At 47.6% G+C, this 21,654-nt stretch overlaps 1 protein-coding gene across 3 annotated transcripts in view; it reads right to left on the bottom strand.

Moving 5' to 3' along the window:
• Gdnf (glial cell derived neurotrophic factor) overlaps nt 1-19,857 on the bottom strand; it is a 25,430-nt gene extending 5,573 nt beyond the window's left edge. Inside the window, exons 1-2 of one of the 3 annotated variants that reach the window (XM_021183875.1) lie at nt 18,795-19,857; nt 14,157-14,333 (exon numbers count right to left, since the gene is read on the bottom strand). In XM_021183875.1, the coding sequence (XP_021039534.1) occupies nt 14,157-14,333; nt 18,795-18,855 (238 nt within the window). In that variant the 5' untranslated portion in view covers nt 18,856-19,857. Of the gene's footprint in view, nt 1-14,156; nt 14,334-15,848; nt 16,188-18,794 lie in introns of those variants that run through there. The other 2 variants (XM_021183876.1, XM_021183874.1) reach the window with 2 other exon arrangements.
• Nucleotides 19,858-21,654: the final 1,797 nt, after the last annotated feature.

Raw genomic sequence — 21,654 nt, 5'->3', positions numbered from 1 at the left:
TCTTTCTTTCTTTCTTTCTTTCTTTCTTTCTTTCTTTCTTTCTTCCTTCCTTCCTTCCTTCCTTCCTTCCTTCCTTCCTTCCTTCCTTTCTTTTTACTGATTAATGTAGGAAGACACACCCTGTAGGTGGGACGTATCCCCATACAGGTGGGCCTGAACTATAAAAGAAAGGAAGCTGAAGCTAAGCCTGAAAGGAAACCAGGAAGTAGGGTTCCTTCATGGTTTCGCTTCATCGTCTGCCTCTCATTCCTGCTTTGCCTTCTCTAGGTGCTAGAGCATAACCTACAAGATGAAGTAAGCCGTCTCACCCCAGGATGCTTTCAGTCACAGCATTTATCACAGCAACAACGGAAAAGCCAACTATAATGCCACCCCTCCATGCTAATAACAAAACAATGGAAGTGTCCCTAGATGTGGCCAAGTGTCCTCAGGGCCTAAATCACCCAGATTAACGAGTACAGCTCAAACACAGGCCTCTGTGGGGCTGTCTCTGTCTGGACCATGGCTCTTCACAGCACTCTAAGCCTCTCCCACATCTTCTGTAAGTATGGCTTGTTATGTCCCTTGCTGACCCCTTTGTTGAAAATGCAATGTCTCAAGTCTCTAACCCCTCCCTCCACGCCCTCCTCCTCCACCCCTATTGTGGTCCCCTACATGCTAACCACCCTGGTTTTGTTGGTCATTTCTTCTCCATGGTCTCTAGGAGGATAGCAGTGAGAAGGTACAGGAACTGCCTGTGTTTTCTGAGACAGGTTCTTGCCGCGTAGTCTGGGCTGGCCTACATTTGCTTTGTGCCCAGGCTGACCTTGAGCTTGAAATCCACTGAGATGGGAGCTGATTGATCATAGGCAAGTGCTTGGGGCGGGACTCTGGATCTGGAGGCCTTGATAATGGGATGGGGGTCGTGTTTAGAGGGGGAAAGAAAATTAGTTTTTCAAGATGAAAGTATGGCTTCTGTGGGAAATTGTCTTCATGAAATGAAAGGCTCTAAATTTTAAGTGTCTAAAAATATTTAGAGTCTAAAATAACCCAAATCTCAGGAATTGGTGGAGGCAGGAGCAGCATTGGTATGTGAGGCCTAAGAGGTAGGGAAGCATTTCCACACTCCCCGCTCCCCACAGCTTCACATCCTAGGCAATGGCCTCTAAGCCATGACTTCCTCAAGAGGGAGAAGGGACACATTTCCAGAGGCTGGACCAGAAGCATGCGCCTGGCTCCCATCTCCTCAGAACCACTTTTTCATAGCACTTCTGTCAGGGAGTTTTCGTAAAGAGACAACAAATCCTTAAATTATTCTGCCATGGTGTGGAAAATGACTGATTTTAAAATGAGCTGATTGTGTTTTAAAAAGGTTTTTTCACAAAGAAATTGGTGAGAAAATAAATGAATGTGTGTTTAATTATATGATATTTTTCTCTTATATTTATAAGAAGTACAAACTTCTAAAATAGATACCGTTGAGGTGATTAATTAAAATATAGCGTTGCTTTAATTTTTTTTTTAAAAGATTTTGTTTAACAAAGGACTCACACTATGAGGTCTCAGGCTCAATTTAAAAATTCCTAGGTAGATGATTGATTAACTTAGGAGCCTGGGACGGTGGAAAGTTAAGATTGATTACTAGCCAACTGAAGATTAATCAAAAGTGAGGACAAACTGCAAACTGTTCAACAGAAGTTAAAAATAAAACATTGGCGTTACAAAAAATTAAGTTTTCTGGCTTCAGAAACGAATGAATTTACATGAGACACAATTTGAACCAATCCCAGTGACATAATTTGGCTCTAACATCTTCAATCTTCTTTAAAAATCTCCCTGTTTTCCAGACCTTGTACTGCACAGCTTTGTCATAGACTGGGGTCAGCAGATATAGCATGGGATGCTGAATTAGGTTAGCATCTGGAATAAACACTGAGTAATAATAATAATAATAATAATAATAATAATAATGATAGTAGTAGTAAATCAAGAGTTCCAAATCTAGCATGGGGCAAATATTATATTTAGGACATAGCTATATGTCATTATGAAAAAGTTTAATTTTAAATTCCCCTTGGCCTTTCCACAGAACCAGGGTAGAACCTTGGCTAAAAGGTTACATGTTCATCCTGAATCTATCCCATAATAACCCGTTTCAAAGCTACATCTTGTACAACCCCAAGAATAAACTCCAGTGTAACCTATGGACTTTGAGTGATTGTAGCAAATACCACTCACACGATAGGAATTTATATTGATAAAAGAGGAGACTTGTGTATACGGAAGCAGAAGGTGTGTGGAAAACCTCTGTACCTTCCTATGAATTTTGGTATAATCTTTCTTAAAAGTACAATGCGCACACACACACACACACACACACACACACACACACACACACACATACACACACACACACATGAGCCACACACAGAGGCACGTGCCTTTAATTCCAGTCCTCTGTAGGCAGAGACAGGTTGAGTTCTGTGAGTTTGAGGCCAGCCTGGTCTACATAGTGAGTTTCGGGCCAACCATAGTGAAACTTTGTTTCAAAACACTACCACCACCACCACCACCAAAACAAAAAAGGCTGTTCTGACCTTGGGACACACTGGTTCAATGTGTTGAACTGAGGAGTAGAGGTTAGGACTCCTCTTGTTGATGAGAAACCTCTCCTTACATGGCTACTAAGAGAATATGATTTAGTCACCAAGTTCAGGCTTTTACAGGACTGTTGAGCTGAAGGGCATTTTTCTTTCATAGTCTTAAAAAATGAGCAAACAACATACATTTAGATGGAAAATGTTACATATGTAAATTGTGGGCCTAAGAATTAATAGTCAGAAATGAGGATAGGACATTATATTTTCAAACCATGAAAGAACTCAATTCCTCACTCCTGTTTTTTTATGTCACTGACTTTCACTGGCAGAGACAAGCTCCCTTTGTCATGCTTAGCATTTAAGGGATGTTAGTAGCCATATGATTCTGTAGAAGGGTGCTGGGTAAACCTCCCCAGCCTGTTCTAAAGAATTCCACAGAAATGTCTAGCCTTGTCTAGGCAAGTAACACCACATCTTGAATTCAGGGACCCACAGTTGCTTTAATCTTCTAGGACTTTGCTAAGCTGAGGGGAGGAAAGAGGGGCTTGCATTCATATTATGTCCTATAGTCTGGTCTAATGGTATAGCACACTCTTACCCTATGAAGAGTTTACGGAATAATGTCAGGTATACAGAGATCCCTACTAATGTTAACGTTACAATACTTGCAAACCACAAAAGAAGGCCACAATTTGAACAACCAATAAAAACAAAATAAAATAAAAAGTCATGCAAATAGATAGAACAATGAAAGCAAGCAGATCAAAAAACCTGTTTATTTCCCTGATACACGTGGGGACTATATTTTGAAAAATACGTCTGCTTGAAAGTTGAAGTTTTGAGATATCAAAATTCTCAGTTGTTTTAAGTCATCCTTCAGAGTATAACCAAATATTTTGGCATTTTTTGGTTTCAAATATTTTAACTCTGATGTGCCCTTTGTATAAACAGTGTTATTTAAACAAATGAAACCTTGTACTGGGGCATGACTCTGGAAACAAACCGCTCACTGCAAAGGCTATGCCTCCCTTGATTATGGAGAAAAATAGTAATGTCATCTCAAGAACGAAGGGCTGGGGGAGTCACCATTTTGTAAAGCCAACTGAGTTGTTACCAGAACAGTAGTCACAGCTCTGGACATTCCTTGTAACTAAGCTAAAAAATAATAATTAAAAAAATTACAAAATTCAAAGTGTTATCTTGGTTAAATGGCTAAAATGTTAAATTTTTCTTTAAAACTGTAGGTCAACTGTATGTTAACCAAAAGATCACGTTTGTATTGGTAATTGTGTGTCCTCTTCATGCTGACAAGGCTGGCAATCTCAGCCAGACTTTTAGCTATCTCCTGCCTGTGTCTGAGAGGGAGGTAACAGAAGGCTGTCCACAACATATTGGCACGTGACTCCTTCCCACTTTGTGACGGGACTCAGAGACTGGCAGAGGGTTTCTGCAGCTAGGGATGTTCCAGGAAAGGGGGAGGGGCTGACTCTAGCACTGTAGTGTCTCTATGAAAGAAGAGATTTTCCAGGCCTAACTGAGACCTGCCAAGTCTGCTATGGAAGGCGCAGGGCACATTGTGTGGGAGGACCTGCCTTCCTACAGCACTGCACAGCCTCCAGCTTGGGTTTTGGGGCAGTAAGGACAAATGTGCTGAGCTCACAAGGCCTAGCTGGCCGTATAGTTCAGAAATACGGCAGAACTCAGAGCCTGGAGGTAAGGAGTGCCTGGCTTGAGGACTGAGAAGCTGGGTAATGTGTGCAGATACCCACAAGAGGCCTCCATAGGCCGGGGACACAGAAACCCCTCAGGGAAGGACAGTACCACCTGAAGTTCCTAACCTACCTCTCCTACAGGGAAGAAACCACATCTCTACGTAGGCTATGTCTGAGAAACAGAAATGCACTCTTCCACACATGCATAGGCCTACTGTGTGCTCTCATACACAAATGCTTATTTCTATGTAGACCTCAGCCTAGGACCAGTGTAAGTTCTTAAGACTGAAGTCATTTGGTATCTTTTGGAAAGGCACATGCGCAATTTTCTTTCACTCATTTTGAAAGACAATTACAAGAAGTCCACAGCTACTATTACATTAAAAGCTCTTCATGTTACAGTATTGTCTTAAGAGATGTCTTAAATAATAGCTTCCTTGAAGCACGTAATGATGTATCGAGGTGGAGAGGAGGCTTAGAGTCTCGCAGTGAGTAAGGCTGAAACCTGACAATATCACTGCCAGCAATATACTATGCTAATGTCCCCCTTTACCTTTGCTTCTATCCTGTCGTCGTCGTTCATTTCTACAATTCAGAGTTTGCATGACTTTGGGGAGCATTTTGTCATCTCGCATATCTCCTGAAGCAGCAGCCCCTTTGGGGAGAGCTGCTTCTGCTACACTAAAGACCTGTTCCGATGGCTGAAGAATGCGCCCTCCGTAGATATGATTGTTAGTTTGGGATTACACATCTCTGCACCTTTTCTTACAGACCGAGAAGCCACGGCTAAGAGGAAACATGTTTGCTTAAGACCAAGTGGATAGTGAGCATAAACGTGGCTGGTTTTGTTTCTAAGAGAAGTGTAGGTCTTGTCCTGAATGCTGCCTTTTTGTTTCTAAGAAAATTTCTACTACCATGCTGCTTTTTAAGTCTGGTGGAAGATGTTGGCTAATACAGAAACAAGGGCAAGATATGCCAGTTTTAAGACTTGAAACAGTACCAGGAAAATACACCTGCCATGGGAAAAATTCAGTATGAACTCAGGTACATTAAGTAGATCTCAAAGTTAGGCCACCATGGGCCACAGAACAGAGCAATGAGTCTCTGAGAAGGAAAAAGCCATGCCTTTTGGGGGCACCTCTCTCCCCTCTTCTTCTTGTATATCACTCAGAGGCAGATCTGCCAATTCCCAAGTCACAACCGGAACGCCAGCAGCCAGCAGTGGGGGCAGATTCAGACAGAGAGGCCCCGTGTCCGGAAGCCGCTAGCACTCAGTCTGGCACCAGCAACCAGGCTCTTGCCGTGGAGCTGGAGAAGACAGAGCCTGAGATTCCAGGCCCAGGTCAGTCCCTGACCAGCGTGTAACCTTGGACTAGTGGCTTAGCCCTCCTGAGGTCAACTTGCTGTCTTGTGGGGCTCTCTAGCTCTGAAGCCCTAAGATGTGGACAGTCTAAGCTTTGGCTTGAAAGTGCAAGCAGGGACTGGCTTGCTGCCACCTATGCAGGGATCAGCATCCAGCTCAGCTACCACAATTGGCCCCCATCCCCCTACACTGCGAAGCCCCACAGGAGGCGTTCTGGGGTCTAGAAGGCCTCTTCACTTTACCTTCTGGCTCAGCCGAACCTGTCTGTGAAATTTTAAATAAGCCTTGCTAATCTTCTCTTAAACCAAGTCACATCCCACCCCTTATCTGAAAAGACCCAGAAAGACATGTAGGATCCTGTATTTGTACCAGCAAGTGCCCTAGGTCCAGGCATTGTCAAACCCGTTCTATCTGTAGAGGTAGAGTTGGCCCCATGGGCTTCTTAGAGGATGCACCGATACGTCAGTCTCTTAGCACTTAAAAGCCAGATACTTTCTTAAAGCTCTCAACTTTATCCATGTGTTTTTTTGTGTCAAATCTGAGCCATTTCCAGCTCACTGCTTCAGTGGACCACTCATGGCAACTGCCACAAAAAAAAAAAAAAAATGGATGGGGTTGTGGGTGCTCCACAACTTGTCCTAGACCTAGGAGGTTGTCCATCAACCTTTGTCCTGCTTGCCTTTGGAGGACCTCTGAAAAGTGTGCTAAGAGCGTAGAACAATGTTCAATGCTCCGAAGAGTTCTACATAGCTTTACAATTCATTGGGTGCTGTTTAAAAGTCACTGTTTGATCACATACTTGAACGAGACAGACAGACAGACAGACAGACAGACACACACACACACACACACACACACAGAGAGAGAGAGAGAGAGAGAGAGAGAGGGAGGGAGGGAGAGAGAGAGAGAGAATATGTTGGCGTGTCCTCCTTTATCTAAGTACCATCCTTTATTTCCGATTTTGGGCACAGAATAGATCATCCAAATGAGAGGTATTCTTGCTTAAGTCATAAGGGGTTCAATAGCGTCTCTTTTTCCTGAGACAATCAGCAGCTGAGGCAAGTCACAAAGGCACTCAAGCCTTTCCAGAGTGACTGGTGTTCTTTTCTCATGACCAACGGTGACACTGGTTTATTTAAAGCGTTTTCTGCACAGTAAAAACACCAGCGTTTTGTTGTAGTTCTTTTAAGGGACTTCTGGATACTATCAAGTCAGAAGAAAAGGACGAACCAGAATGTATGCCACTTCAGAATATAGGAAAAGAGTGCAGAGTATATTTTAAAAGCCACCTTGCCCAGCTATAGGCTATTTTACTCAGATCTGTATCTACTTTGACCAATATGGCACATACTTCTTAGTGATACAAATTTTGAGCTGTTAGTCTACAATGCAACTAAGAAAATGTAATAATAACTGCACATGAGTACAAGTAGCCAAAAAAAAAACAAAAAACAAAAAACAAAAAAACCCACTTAGGGAACAGTATATTCATTTCATTATTCCTATTCTACTTGCTCTCATTTCTATGTATGAGGCTTGTACTTTTATTATAGTTGTAATAATGGTTCCCTGTGGAGGAATGACCACTCTCTGCTTTTAAGTCAGGGAAATACCCACCAGGGTGCCCATTTGTTAGCTAATCCATGAACACCTGGTGTGAGCTAAAAGCACTCAACAGCTATCAATAAATACAGCACACTAATGAGCACACACCATGAACTCTGTTAAAAAAAAAACACAAAACCAAAAAACAAAACACAACGACTTAACAAGCGGTGGGGAGAAATTACCCAGTAAAATTAATTTGGCGAAAAAGCCACTAGGAAAAATAATCCTTTGTGGCATTATCAGTGGCAGGTGGCACTGGGGACAGAGGGAGGGGCTTCAGAGGAGCTTGGTGGGAAGTCTTTACTTTCTCCATCTTGCAAAGTTCTAATCCCAAGGGGCCACAGGACCTTAAAAAACACCGTGAGCCACTGGATCTTCTGGGGTGGGGGGTGGGGGTGGGGCAGGAGAGGCAAGAAGTGAATAAGAGTAACTTTGAGGACCTGAGGCACTCGGATGAGAACAAGCAGAGACTAAGAGGAGATGGCAGTCAAGTTAGGAGGGTGAAGAGAAAGTTCTTGATCATCTGCATTTATTTACTCTCGTTCAGCAGTTCTCAACCTGTGGGTCTCGACCCCTTTGGGGGTGAAACAACCCTTTTACCAGGGTCACCTGAGACCATTGGCAGATACAGCTATTTACATCAACATTCCGAACAGTAGCAAAGTTACAGTTATGAAGTAGAAACAAAAATAATTTTATGGTTGGGGGTTACCATAACATAAGGAACTGGATTAAAGCATCACCGAGTTAGGAAGTTGACAACCACTGCTCTAGTTGGATATGGGGAAGGAGTTCCTAGCCTGTGAGTGAGCTCACAGAAACCTTTAAGACTTCAGAGAGCCAGGCACAAGGATCACTCAGAGATAAATACATTTGCAAAACCTCAATGCTGCATTTCTCTCCCCTCCCTCCCTCCCTCCCTCCCTCCCTCCCTCCTTTCCTTCTGCCATTAGATGTAAGTGTCCTGGAGTAGTAGGTTGTAATCTGGTGTAGGGACAAGAGTGAATATGAGCTCAGGCTGCCCAGACTCAGACCCTGGGTCTGTGGTCCCTCTAGAAGGTCTTCTCTTTATGATGTCCTAAGACAGGAACAGTCAAGATTAACGAAGCAAAGGTTTGATCTAGGAGCACAGAAACAATCACCCTGTGTCTGCGATCATTCTTCATTGATAGTTACATTGGAGGCAGGGTAACAAAGGCCACTGTGCCTCTTTAAACAAAGCCCGGGGGAACCAGGCTTGGCCTCTCCTCATGGTTTAGACTCTAGGGCATTTTCTTCAAAGGAGAAACCTCTGTCCAGGCCCTGGCTCAGTGATTTGTGGGCAGAGGGAACCAACCAATTTGGGGGTATGTGCTGTGTGTGTGTGTGTGTGTGTGTGTGTGTGTGTGTGCTGCCTCTTCTGTACTCCTAGACATGCTTGACAATGAACTTTCCACGCAACAACAGACTCAATAGATTGCCGAGAATGGGATTTCTCCTGTCTACATCTGGGTGCACATATCCTCTGGGAGTATTAGGAGAAAGCTTTCTACTGCTCTGGGGATAAGGGCTAGCTTCAAGGGGGTTTGTCTATTCCTCAACTTCCACATCTGCTGTGCCCCTAACCAGGCCTGTGACAGTCCTGTTGAAGATCCCCTGCCTTTTTGAGCCCTTCTGATTCCTTATGGTATAAGGTGCACTTCACTTGAAGGCATGACTTAAATCTAATCATATAGAAAGAATCAGATAAGTCCAAAGTCAGGGAAAGGATAGACAAAGAAGCCACCCCACGCACCCCACTCCAGCGTCATGGGTTGCAGGGAGGAGGTGCTAAAGAAGAATAAAGGAAGCAGACAAATGGACCTTGTGATTCTAGGCTCAAAGACTAGTACTGAGGAGACTGCCACCAGGACTGATGAAGCTGGAATATCTGTTGGAAGTGCATGATGTCAAATTTACACTGATGTCAAATTTCCTGATTTTGTAGCTGAACTGTGCTTGTGTAAGACATTGTGTTGTTCTTGGAGGGCATATCTGAAAGTACTTAATGTTGTGACTGTCTTAATGTATTCTTAGATGGCTTGAAGGGGGGAAAAGAGGCAAAGTGCTCCAAAGAGACAAAACTTCCTGAGAGGTGGATGGATGACCTCCATTCTATGGATGCTTCCCTGGAAGGGGTCTGCATTGAAGAAGCCCGGGAATACTGAGGCAGGAGGGTCCATACGTCTTCTTGACCAAGCTGGCAAGGCTATCTGTCTATTTACTGAGTCCTCTAATAGTTCAGATCCAGAAGTGCATTTCCACTGTGGGGTTCTTATTAGCACATACATTTGAATGATGGAGTCAGACTTTTTAACATCAAAAAGCTGGTTAATCTGACTTCATTAGTTTGAGAGGTTTTGTTTCATTTTATTTTATTTTATCTTTATTGGGGGAAGAATTGAAGTGAAATTGGCCAAAGTTTTGGGGTTTTGTTTGTTTGTTTGGTTTGGTTTGGTTTTTACCAAAATATGCTAAAAATTTGCTCTCAGCTAGGTTACTCACTGAATAGTCAAAAGGGACACTAACTTTAGTATGGTGTTTATGTTTCCATGCCCTTGAGGGTGAGTGGGTTGATTTGATTGTGCTCATGCCTTGAAGCCTTTTGAAAACAGGAGCCCAAAGCCCGGAGTAAGGGCAGCCTGTGCTGAATGCCCCACCCTCTGGTAGCCAGCTATTATTTGGCCCATGTTGGCTGTGTAGCAGGCGGCACTTGCTGTCACCTGCCTGCCATAGGAAATGGGACAAACTCATTTTTCTAGATCTCAGGAGAGTACTACACAATCTTCTCCCAAGACGTCTCCCAGTTCCCCTCGCCTCAGCACCGCAGCACCCACACGCCCATTGCCCTGCCCTCCTTTATGTCCACCTCCCTGACTGTATGGCTACAAACTCTGCCTGCTGCTCTCTAGTCTGTTCCCCCCCCCACACACCCTTTCCTTCCAAACACCTCTCAGACCCCACTCCCTTGAACTTTTCTCCTCTCCTGCTGGCCACATCCCAATGAGTTCATTACGGTATGACTCTAGCCAAAGGACAGATGTGTCTATCTGTCCTGGTAACAACCTGTCCACGCACCTGTCCACCTGCCTGACTGTCTGCTTATAATTTACAGCTAGATTAATTTTTGCCTTTTGGATGCTGTCCATGCCTGGCATATGAGTGGTGTGTGAGATGGCTTCTGTTGGAGCTCAGATGATTAAGTATATAGTAAGCGTCTTCATTAAGTGCAGAGCACGAGCCCTGGAGAAACAAGGCCACACTACAGTAGCAAGGAAAGTACCAAGGACATTTCACTTTTGTATCAGCCAATATTGACCCATTTGAGCATAATGACGGGCACATGCAATGTCCCCTGGCTGGCAGACTATAAGTGAGCCTTGAAAGCAATTTCCCTGGACAACTATTTTTTGGGGGTGTGAGGGGGAGGGTATGGGGGACTTTTGGGATAGCATTTGAAATGTAAATGAAGAAAATACCTAATTAAAAAATAAATTAATTAAAAAAAAAGAAAGAAGATGCTGGTCTCTGATCTCAAATAAGGGATCAGTGTCTCTGAAAAGAGTTATCCTCACAGATTTTAGTCTCAAGAGCCTCTTTCTAAGTACCAGGTGCCCTTTCCCAATTACCCAGGAACTTGACTTTCTTGCATGCGAGGCAAGCACTCTACCAACTGACCTATAGCCCTACCATCACACTTAGTAAGTCATTTCCCAGTTGGTGTCTAATCAAGTTCAGTCCATGCTACCTGCCCAGGTTTCCTTCATGCTTAATTTTTTTGTGAACCAAATATGTACATTCATGGAAGGATGTTCTACACGGTCAGAGACATCTCTGTGTTATGTGTACCAGATATTTGTGGCACTCTGGTCAGTCTCCGGAATGAGCAGGCACACATTATTTAACGAATGTAAACATTTAAAATTGTATGTATTTTATGCTTTTAGTTGTTAGACTGATAGTCAAGATGTGGCATAAGTCTATAATGAATGAATCTTCATTAAGTTCTGAAAATCTTGAGCAATATCAGTTTTAGTCACTGGTTGAAGAGCATCCTCCCCCCCCCCCCCCCCGCCACCACACACACACAGAGTTCCTCCCTTTCGTACGTAATGTATTTTAGTGGTCTGGGTAAACACTGGCCTCGGAGTCCCAAGACCTGTCTGCTGCCGCCGTGGGTACTTGGCACTTTGGATTTCATGTTTTCCGCTCTCAGAACCAGAAACCATTTGTTTCAGCTTTAAAATGCTATGGCACCTGAACGACAGATCCCTCACACAATCTCTAATCCTCCTTTGGAGAAGATAGGCAGGAAGAAAGACAAATGAACAAGGGTGCTAGAGACAAAGTCTTGGATGCTTGCAAAGGCAAGCTACAAGCAAGTTTCTGAGTAAGTTAAAAATGGTCATGGGGCATTTATTTTATAGCCAACCTCAAGACAAGCAAGTCAGTTATTAATTCTATCTGCTTGGCTTGTGCTGTGTTGGAATAGAACTTGGGATGTTTAACTTGTCCTGGATCCAGGGGAACAGATGCTGTCTCAAGAGTGAATGTGTGCAGTGGAAGACACAGTTCCAGTGTCTCTATGGAAAGTGTACAGTGACTGTCACTGTGACAGAGGTTCTTTTGCTTAATTATGAAATCCCAAGCACCCGAAGGAAACTACAGTGACCAAAATTTATAGCACCTTTTATTTTCAAATGAAATGCAATGATTTAATGGTTTTCTACACAAGACTTAGCCAGTTGCTCTGTGTACAGTGAGGATATAAATGTCAGCACTGTGGTAGGGGTGTGCTGACATTAGTTGAATATTTAAAGTCTGCACACTGCCGTTATTTTGCCTTCCCTGCACTGACAGCTTGCTGCCGAATTGAACATACCTGGAAAGAAGTCAATTGGCTTAGAGCACAGCCCAGTTTCTCTTTGGGTAATTTCTCTGTCTAGGTTCTACTGGGTCTTTCCATAGACAAAGCAGAATTGGATGCATTCTGCTGTCCTGAACAAAATCGTAGTCAGAATCTTGTCCATAGATGCTTTAGTATCATTTGAGAAAGGGAGATGCAATCCTGCCCCCTTCCCAGTGGGATCCAGGCAGTCAATGGGATTCAATTCTATTTTGCTTGTTAAACGGCTGCTTAACCCACAGAAGCCTCAGGTTTTTCCTAGGGTGTTATCAAACTTTGGTGACTCAACCTTGGGAACAACACTAGACACACCTGGGAAACATCTAAAAGTCTGAACACCCAGGCTACACCTCAAACCCATTAAATTAGACTCCTGGCATGCAATCCTGTATCAACAACCTTTAGCATTCTTAGAAGACTCCATTCTCTTTTTATGAGTCTATTCTCCAAGGATGGTTAGGACAGGAGTATGGAGGCCAAGGAGCAATCCTGGTAGCTACTGGCACGTGGGAGAAGAAAGGCTTTCCTTCTGTGGAGCTGTAAACTGTTCACACTGAGTTCTAAAGCCATTAACTTGGAAGAATTAGTGGGAAGCAAGCCCAGGTAGACAGGATACGAATATAGCAATTAAACCCCCATGAATTAATCAGAATGCAATCAAACAGTCAGAGTTCTCCCCACTGATACCTGAATTTGAGAACTATTATTATCTGCCACTCTGCCCCTGTCCCTTTGGTTTGTCCTTTTGCAATGATTAAATGAAGACAACAACAGAGAGGGCATTTAGAATTTCAATCAGAGAAATATTTGTATGCCCTAAACTTGGGATTGAAGTGAGGCTCTTTAAAGATGAGTGCAATTGACAGAAGGTCTGGGGACACATGCTTGAATTTCAAGGGACCAACTACGTTCCTTTTAAACCACAAATCAGTCCCAAAATCCTATAAAATTCTATCCCCCCCCCCCTTTTTGACCCTTATACAAGAAGCCAATTTTGTTGTTGAAATGAAACACTTGCCACATTCTGCCTGTTTTCTTGTCCAGGGCCAAGGGTTTTTGTATGTCCTGGGGCTGACTCAAGCTTTCCCTGATGGTCAAAACCACAATACACTTCAAATGCAAAACATCAAAGCCACTCATTCTAAGGGGTTAGGTGGGTGGCCGCTGAGTATTTTGAGAGTGTATCAACTTTTCTGTTGCCACCTTTTAACCTAGATGCTCTCATTTTCTCTGTAACTCCTTTTCTGTCTATCCGACTTTACCCATATGGACTTCTGAGGACTCGAGGATAGGTTGTAATTGTTCACTTCTAGAAGGCATTAGCATTGGAGCAGTAAACCACAGACTTGTTTTAGGAGTACCCTGCGTTTGTTGTGGTTGTTGTTTTTGAGTTAGCACTGTGCGTTCTGAACGTTTCTCCCTTTCCGTTCACTTTGCACCAGTCACCCTGGACTCTTCCTACAGCAAAACTCTTCTGAACAGAGTTGACACTAGGCAGATGCTAGCTCTGGAAATGGAGGCCCTTCTGTGTTTTCTCTCTGGCTGGCCTTTCTCACAAAACTCCTTGCAACTGCAGTTCAGGATGAAAATGCAAGAGGGTTTTAGCAAGGCACAGTAAAATAGCCTTAAAAGAAAGATCCTGCTGTGTATTCCTAGAGGGGCAGGGAAGTAAGGGGTGGGGGCAATGTGTGTGTGCCCTGGTTGTGGTTGTGATGGCGGCGATAGTGGGATATTTGTTGATGAGAATGATAAAGGGACACTATTCCACATCCTCTGTATTTGCAAGGCGCCTGGAAACCCTTGGGCAGCGGCATGCAGCTGAGTACCCTTAAGGGCCTCCGAGCCCTTCCCACTTAGTGGAGAGGCGCACAACCTTCCAGGCTGGCCCCGGGTGACTGCGTGCGTGCATGCTGCGGTAGGGTGCCCTGGGGTCCGCCGGATGATGCCCCCGGGGAAGGAACGGTTCTTACAGTCACTGGTCAGCGCGAAGGGCACGCGGCGGTGGCCGAGGGAGTGGTCTTCAGCGGGCGCTTCGAGAAGCCTCTTACCGGCGGGCAGCGGGAAGGCAGACGCGGTGTGGAGCAACACCAGGCAGACAGCCACGACATCCCATAACTTCATCTTAGAGTCCCGTCCGACGGCGGCACCTGCGCGGGCGAGCAGCGGGGAAGAGAACCGCACCAGGCAAGTTAGGCTCAGACGCCCAGGACCCTGGTGCTGACTGCAGGGCAGCCTCTCCACCACTTCCCTGCCGCCCCCCCCCCCCCCCCCCCCCCCCCCCCCCCCCCCCCGCCTCTCCTCCTGCACTGCTTTTGATCGATGCTTCCCTAAGCACCCCGCCCTTGTTCTGGTTTACTGCCCTCCCATCTTCCTTCATCCCCGGTACACCCCAGGTGCAGCTCGCATTCCCAACGGGTGCACTGCTGACCACTCTTCGGTCCTCCACTCTCCAACTTCCAGAGGTCAGATTATGGACATAAATTTATACCACAACTCTCGGGCCCGTTGCTTCTACTGGCTCGCGCGACATCCCATATTCCCTGGGGGGGGGGCACGGGGTAGCCCCCATCTGGCTACCTTTGCCGGGCCCTGGACAAAGACCACCACCCCTCCCCTCCCCAGCAGTTCCCGTATGTGAGCTCTGGAAACCATCCTTTCACTGATGCAAACAACAGGCTTTTTACCTCTGGGACTAAGATCAAGCTCACCCAACTGTCCCAGGCTGGACCTTTCTTCTAACTAGGCAGGGTGTAGGTTCAGGCTTGGTGGAAACACTTGCCCTCCCTCTGTCTACCTTTTAAACATCCTGGCTAAGTGAAAGAAAAAAAATGTCACCAGAACAAGTTCATGTGAATTTGCAGACTCTGGCCTGCATAAAAGTGCCAGGTTAAGTCACTTAACTTCGGAAGCATCGGCTTGGCTTAAAATACCAGTTCCACTTCTTAGGATCATTAACTCACGAACAAGTCCAGAAAGTGCCCAATAAATGTTTTACCATTGCTAGTAGGCGGCGACTGGATTTATCTTGACATTTAAAGCCCTCCGTGGTATAGCCGGGTGAACATGCCCTTGATTTTAGTTTTGCAGCTTTGTGAAGCTTTGGTCCTAATTCTGTCCCTCTCAGCAGAGATGCTATCTTTCGGTTCCCCTAGCTACTCCAGGACCCAGGACCATAGTAAGAGTCCTGAACTTAAGAGTCCTTTGGACTCTTAAGACCTCACATCTCTAGAAAGGAAGAAGGCCTTGCAGTCTGGGGTGAGCTTGCTAATAAAGAAGGCTATGTTCACTTGGCGAAAAGTCCCATCCAAAGAGATGGGGGAAGAGGGATTGAATCTCTTCGGGTATGGTGTTACTCTGTCACTCACAAGTCCCGTTGTTCCAGCATGGGGAATTGGCTGGGGAACATTCTCAAATCAGGAAATTCATGCACTTTGATAAAACAGCCTTGACATTTTTAATGGGGGAGGGCAAATCAGTTTTCAAGTACACACACACACACCACACACACACACCCCTCCCTGCACCTTTCCTATTAGTCTTCAGGCTTTTGCTTCTCTCTCCTTTCCGGGGTACATCCCTCCCGCCCCTCACAATCTCCACCCAGAATTCCAGTCTAGGTCCCTAGATAAGGCCACCAGGAAAGTGTTTAATTCGGCTGCCACCTCCCACCGCTGCGGAGACGAATTCATTTTCCATCCCTTGGGCGTCTGTTTTCTCCGCAGCTGTTGGGTTCGGAGATTGGGAAGCGACGGAACCACACAGCTCCGGGGTTCCGGCTGCGCGGGCTGGCTCGAACATCCCAGAGGAGGGAAAAAAAGACTCCTCTGGCTCCCGCCCTGCACGCAGCAGTGCAGAGAGGCGCTTCGCGAGCGGGGAGCGGGGGGGGGGGGAAGGCAAGGCCTCCGGGGTGCTAGCTTTGCCAGCTCTCGGGTGCGTGCGAAATGGCTGGCGGTCCCGAGCGGCAGGGAGGCGCGGGGTTAAGGCGCGGTCCTGGATCGCCGTGCCGGTCGGCAGGAAGCGGCGGAGGCACCAGATTTCCCTTCCGCATTAAGAGGGTTTTCCTATTTATTTATTTATTTATTTATTTATTTATCTCAGTTTGGCTCACGGAAAGCTTTTAAAAATGGACATGGCGAGCCTCGATCAGAAGCGTGGCGACGCTGGCAAAGGAGGGAAACACTTGAAACATTCACTCTCTGCCTTGCCAAAGGAGACTCTCCATCTTATTCTAAGCGGGCAGTATCAGGCTTCCCGAAAGCACCCGCCCCCAATCCCGAGGAGGTGCAGGAACACTCTTCTCTGAGAGACAGGGACCCGCTCTTCGCTCCTCTCTGAACCGCTCTTTAATTGGTGGCACTTGCTCCCCCCAACACCCGGGTGGAGATGGGGTGTGCATCTCCCTGGATGCTCTTCCAAGGAGTCCATCTGGGCCCCGCCCCGCATCCCCACTTTTCTTTTTACCGCTTTCTACCCTAAAGCATTGGCCAGACCAGTTCCCGCCGCGCCTGGCCTTTGCTGCGCGTGCTTAAGGCACCGGCCCGTGCGGGGTACCAAGCTTTTACTCCGAGGTTGACTCTGCTAAGTGAACCTCATTCTCTCTCGGACTTGGAAAGCCGGTTCTACTCTGCATCTGGGATCAACTCATCCCAGCGGGGCAGAGGGATCGCTCTGTGCATTTGGGCACCAGGTGGGACCTAGGACGGGGGCTGAAGGATGCTCAGAAAGTCGCGGTAGGGACTGCCAAATCGCCGCTCACCAATTCTGAGTTCCCGGCACCAGGGGGCACTAGAAACCGCTCGGGCCTTGTCTTCCCGCGGCGGGTAGGCTGGATTGTCATTTTAAAATATAAAACAGTAGAAGAACCAATGTTTCTACCACATATCCCCACGCTAGTGCAGGGACCTATAGACGTCCTTATGTGAATCCTCACTTTTCGGGTTTCTATTCTTCGATTCTCTTTCCCCGTATCCTGTCTCCTCATTTCACCTGAGGTGGTTTCTTGGCAACCTACTTTTAGACCCCCTGATCCTCTATCACCTAGAAAACTTTGCAGTGGGTGGCCGCTCCCTGCCACCAGTGCCCCTGCACATTTTGGGGCTAGCAGGCTGGAAAGTTTGTCTGGGATTTGCTTTCAAGACCTGGTGGCCTGGGAGGAGAGTTTACTATAAACTCGGGTGTTTCCTGTAGGGTCTGGGCAGAAATTACTAAAAGATCTGTTGCTTGTATTCACTGTGCTCAGTGTCCTTGACTGAGGACGCATTCTCTTACCACTGCCCTATAAGTGGTCAGCCCGAGATGGAGAAAGGGAGAAAATATGGGATGCTTCCCGGGGAAAAAAGCCAGGGGTGGTTCTATTTATTAGAGGACCCAAGGTAGAGTTCTAGGCCCAAGAGCGCTGGAATCTCTTGCAGATGTGGGCTAGAAACGCCGCGGGCTAAAGGACACTACACACTTGTCCCTAGTTTAAAAGACACCTCCCCCACCAAAGCTCTGAGAGAGGGAGGGCATGGTCAGGGCAAGAAAGAAACTGCGAATCGGTCTTTGAAGGTTTGGAGAGAGGAGGAGCATGATTACGGGCTAGTTGCATCTTAAACACGTACTCAAAACACCGAGGAAGCATGAGTCGAGCGCTCTCTAACATATTCCCTAAAGGAACTGGCAGAGTTGCCTTTATCCCGGTCAAAGAGCACAAACTTGGCGAACTCCGGGCTAAGTTAGACAAGCTTCCCGTGGCGTACCCATCCGCCCCTGCAGGCAGATTCTGCTCCAGGCAAGATTGCAAGCGGGGAGGAACCTGTTAAAGTGCCTTCCTACTCCCGATTCATGGGTTCCTTTTCCCTGCGTGGGGCTGGAAACCAACCCCATTCAAAATCTGCCTTGAAGTGGTACAAAGTAGTGTGTGGGTGGGGGTGAGGGGGTGTTGGGGGAAGAGACACAGAGTGCCAAAGAGAAGAGGAAGAGGTAATTAAAACAATCACCCCGAAGGCCTGGCGGGGACCTGGAGGGTTCCTAAGAGTCTTTCCAGACAGAATCCTAAGGCCGAGGCTCTCGCTGTAAGGAGCTACTTCCCTAATCTCGACCCCGCATAAGGGCATTAACAAAGTTGAAGCAAAAGGCCGGAGGAGGGGAGGAATTCCGCTTTGCAAAATCTCTCTAGAGGAGGTGAGCCCTCTATTTTTAGGTTCATAGCACCTTTGCAGCCCTCCTTCCCAGGGCTTAGCTTTCTCCCAGAACAGACCCAAACAAGCTCAACAGTAAGTTACATTCCGAGCTATGATAACGCTGCAGTTGCACTCTGGAAAAGACGCTGGCGGCGGTGGGTTAGTAGCTAGCCAAGTCTCGCACGCTGGGTTCCAGGACTGTACAGAGCGAGGTAGGGGAATTACCCTTCTCTGGCTTTTCAGGGTTCTAGGACACCAGGGTCTCTGTCTGTACTTTTTGTTCAAGCTGAAAAGACAACCTATCCTCCGCAAGGCTAGCCTCCCTCAGGTTCCTAGCCTTCCTACTTTACACTCGGTCGCCTGCTTGGGGTCCAGCCGCGCCCTTCTGCCTTCAGACGACACAGCCGCCGCCCGCCCTGTCCCCTCCAGCACGTTTCCCCCTCTTACCTCGGATCCGGTCTCCGTAGACCCCCAGTTGGACATTAACTCCAAGTGGCCCGAATCCCATCCAGGAGACCCATCCGGACCTCGGGCAGGAGCGCGGGGCCCCGCCCAGAAGGTCGGGAGCAAGAGCACGCAATCCAGGGGTCGCGCCGGGCAGCGAGGACACGCAGGAGGCGGCGGCCACCGTGCCAGCCGCCGCCGCCGCCGCGAGGAGGGCGAAGGCTGCCGACACCTCGCACACCGGCCTCCTGGACCCCAAGAAGACTAAGTCTGAGCAGCCGCCCCTGCCTTGGCTGAGGAGTGGCACGGCTGCGCGCGCGGCGCTCGCTCTGGGCTGGAGCAGCACGGGGCCCCGGGCGCTGCGGGTGGCTCCGAGGCTGTCGCCTCACTCTGCACCTCCTCGGGGCGCGGTGGCTGCGAGTGCGAGGCGGGCCTGTCTGATGCTGCCGAGGTCTTGCCTGGAGATCCGAACGAGACACCACGTCAAACCGCGCTGGCAGTCCCTTGAAGACATGAGGGCGCCAGGAGCGCAGGCTGGCCGTGGAGAGCCCGGGCCAGAGGGCCGGGATTGGGGAGTAGGGGGGCGCCGAACCGGGAGGGGGGAGGGGAGGGGTCCGGCGGCAACGGCGGCCTGAGTGTGGGGGAGGGACGAAGATCCGGGCAAGAGGCACCGGAGCTGCGGGGGCGCGGTGCGGGGTGCGTGTGGGTGACTCCGAGAGCCTCTTCACCGGGCTTGCAGGAACCGCGGCGGGGCTCGCGCTTGCTAGCGGGGTAGATCCACAGGAACGTGCGCTGAGCTCGGCTCACAGCAGCCCCAGGGGGCAATCGCAACTTGGTGAAGGCGTCCGGCGCTCCGAGGGAGGGCGCTCTGTCTGCTGGAGGCTACCTCGGGGCTTTCCTCGTCCCCTTCGAAGGCTGTCCTTCCTCCTCCGAGTGTCCTGCCCTCCCGGTTTTCTGCAGGGCAGAAGGCAGAGACGAGAAGACGAGCAGCCTGCACCGAGAAGTTTTCCCAGCACCGAGAAGGAGAAGCGCGGAACAGCCAAGAGAGAAGAACAGAGTGTTTGCCAGGGCACGCTGCAAGTGGGGATGCATTTATAGAGCTCTCACTGCGTGACGTGCCCTCCAGTGGCTTTTCTGATTCGCTTTCTGACCTAAACACACATTAGTTTAGTCCCCAGGCTAGGGCCAACACGGTCTCCAAATATCTGCTGGCTGAAGTCAGAGGCTTTGCATATCATGTATTACATGGCCGGCAATGAAGAAGGCTTCTGAGGTTGGCCGGCTTCTCAGACCTAGGCTTCATTTCCATGCTGTTGTAATACAATACCAGACGTGGGGTAGGCACATACATTCAAAATCACAATTCCAGAGGCGTAAGATCACTTGATCAGGGAGAGGTCAGGGAAGGTAGGGCATAAACCTGCCTTTGTTCAAGAGTTTTGAAAAAGTTATTTGGCGAACCTAAGCAAGGATTGGGTGCAGTTTCCAGCGAGAGGGACTCAGCCTTCCTTCTAGAGCTCTGCAAAAAAGGTGGAGAGGCCAGACCTTTTTCTGCATTTCTCCTGTTGGTTAGCTGAACACCAGAAGCCAGGAGCCTTCTTTGTAGAGGACAAGAGGAGGACAGGCTCTTGCATCCTTTGCATATGGCTGAACTGTAAATACGTCCCATTCACATAGGTATGGAATCCGTTCTATCTTTGACATGTGCTAAATAAGGTAGGTCTCTGCTAGGGAAACCTGTTTACCAGCAGCCACCGGGCTTGAATGCAGTAGGATCTCCTTAATTTTATTAGTCGGAGACGGTGAAAGCATAAACAGGCTCAATTGGCATCTACACCCCTCTCCTTTTATGACTCATCCAGTTGTTGGGGAGTATGTGTTCTGGAAGAAACTGAGACAATAGATAGGGGTAATGTGTGTGGCAATGTGGGGGGAAGATCACATATTATTACAAGTACCCAGAGTCAAAGATCAGCCACTTTGGAGGCTTATCAGTGAAGTTAGTGTGGGCGGGGAAATTGTTCTTCCTAACTTACTGTGATTGAGAGATTAAACCTCGCGCAAACTCTTCCAACAACACCTCGCAGGGAAGCAAGGATGCTCTCTGCTGTCTACAGAGTGTGATGGGGGCTTCCTTCTTTGATAGACGCATGGTAGCAGTGTACATGGGCTTAGAAATCGGCTGAGGGAAAAGCTTAATGTATCCATGTCCAGTCCAGCATTATTTTGGAATCCAAAGCTGACTTGAATCGGTGCTGTTTTTTAAATCATATGTGATTTTAATTTTTTAATTTTTCATTTTAAAGCTTTTCACTAGGCAGGCCCGAAAACAAAACAAAACAAAACAACAGCAACAATAACAACAAAATGCCTGGACTTATTTAGCTCTTGCTGTGTGTGCTAGGCCTTGAGTACTGTGATGATCAGGTGAGGGGCTCCAGGGGACAGATGCCACTGAGTTAACTGTGGAAGGAAGGCTGACCGGAATCTCCTCCACTCAGCCACGTGTCACCCAAAAGCCTTCCGGAAAGGCCACTCAGCCAGGCCTCACGAAAACTGGATTGAAGTCCAGGAACTGGAAGGTCATTCAGGATGCAGCTCTGGGCTGGGGTTATCCATCTGCCCCCTCAAAACCAGGCATCTGCCTGTCCCTACTAACGGGGCTTAGCTGCCTGGACGATTCAGCTCCTCGCTCACTCCCTGATTTCCTCCTGGTGTTCTTTGGCTTCTGCTCCTGCTACCAACTGCAGAGCTCTCTGTTGATCTCCCATTTAAACTTCTTTAGTGCAAGTATCTGCTGCTAGGCACTCACAAAACATTTGAGCTGGACTGAACTTCTTAATCAGGCCTCCTCAGAGATGCC

This window comes from Mus caroli, chromosome 15, assembly GCF_900094665.2.
Source record: "Mus caroli chromosome 15, CAROLI_EIJ_v1.1, whole genome shotgun sequence".
NCBI classification, from domain to species: domain Eukaryota; kingdom Metazoa; phylum Chordata; class Mammalia; order Rodentia; family Muridae; genus Mus; species Mus caroli.
The sequence above is the reverse complement of the archived record's forward strand: the minus strand, read 5'-3'. Positions and strand labels throughout refer to the sequence as shown.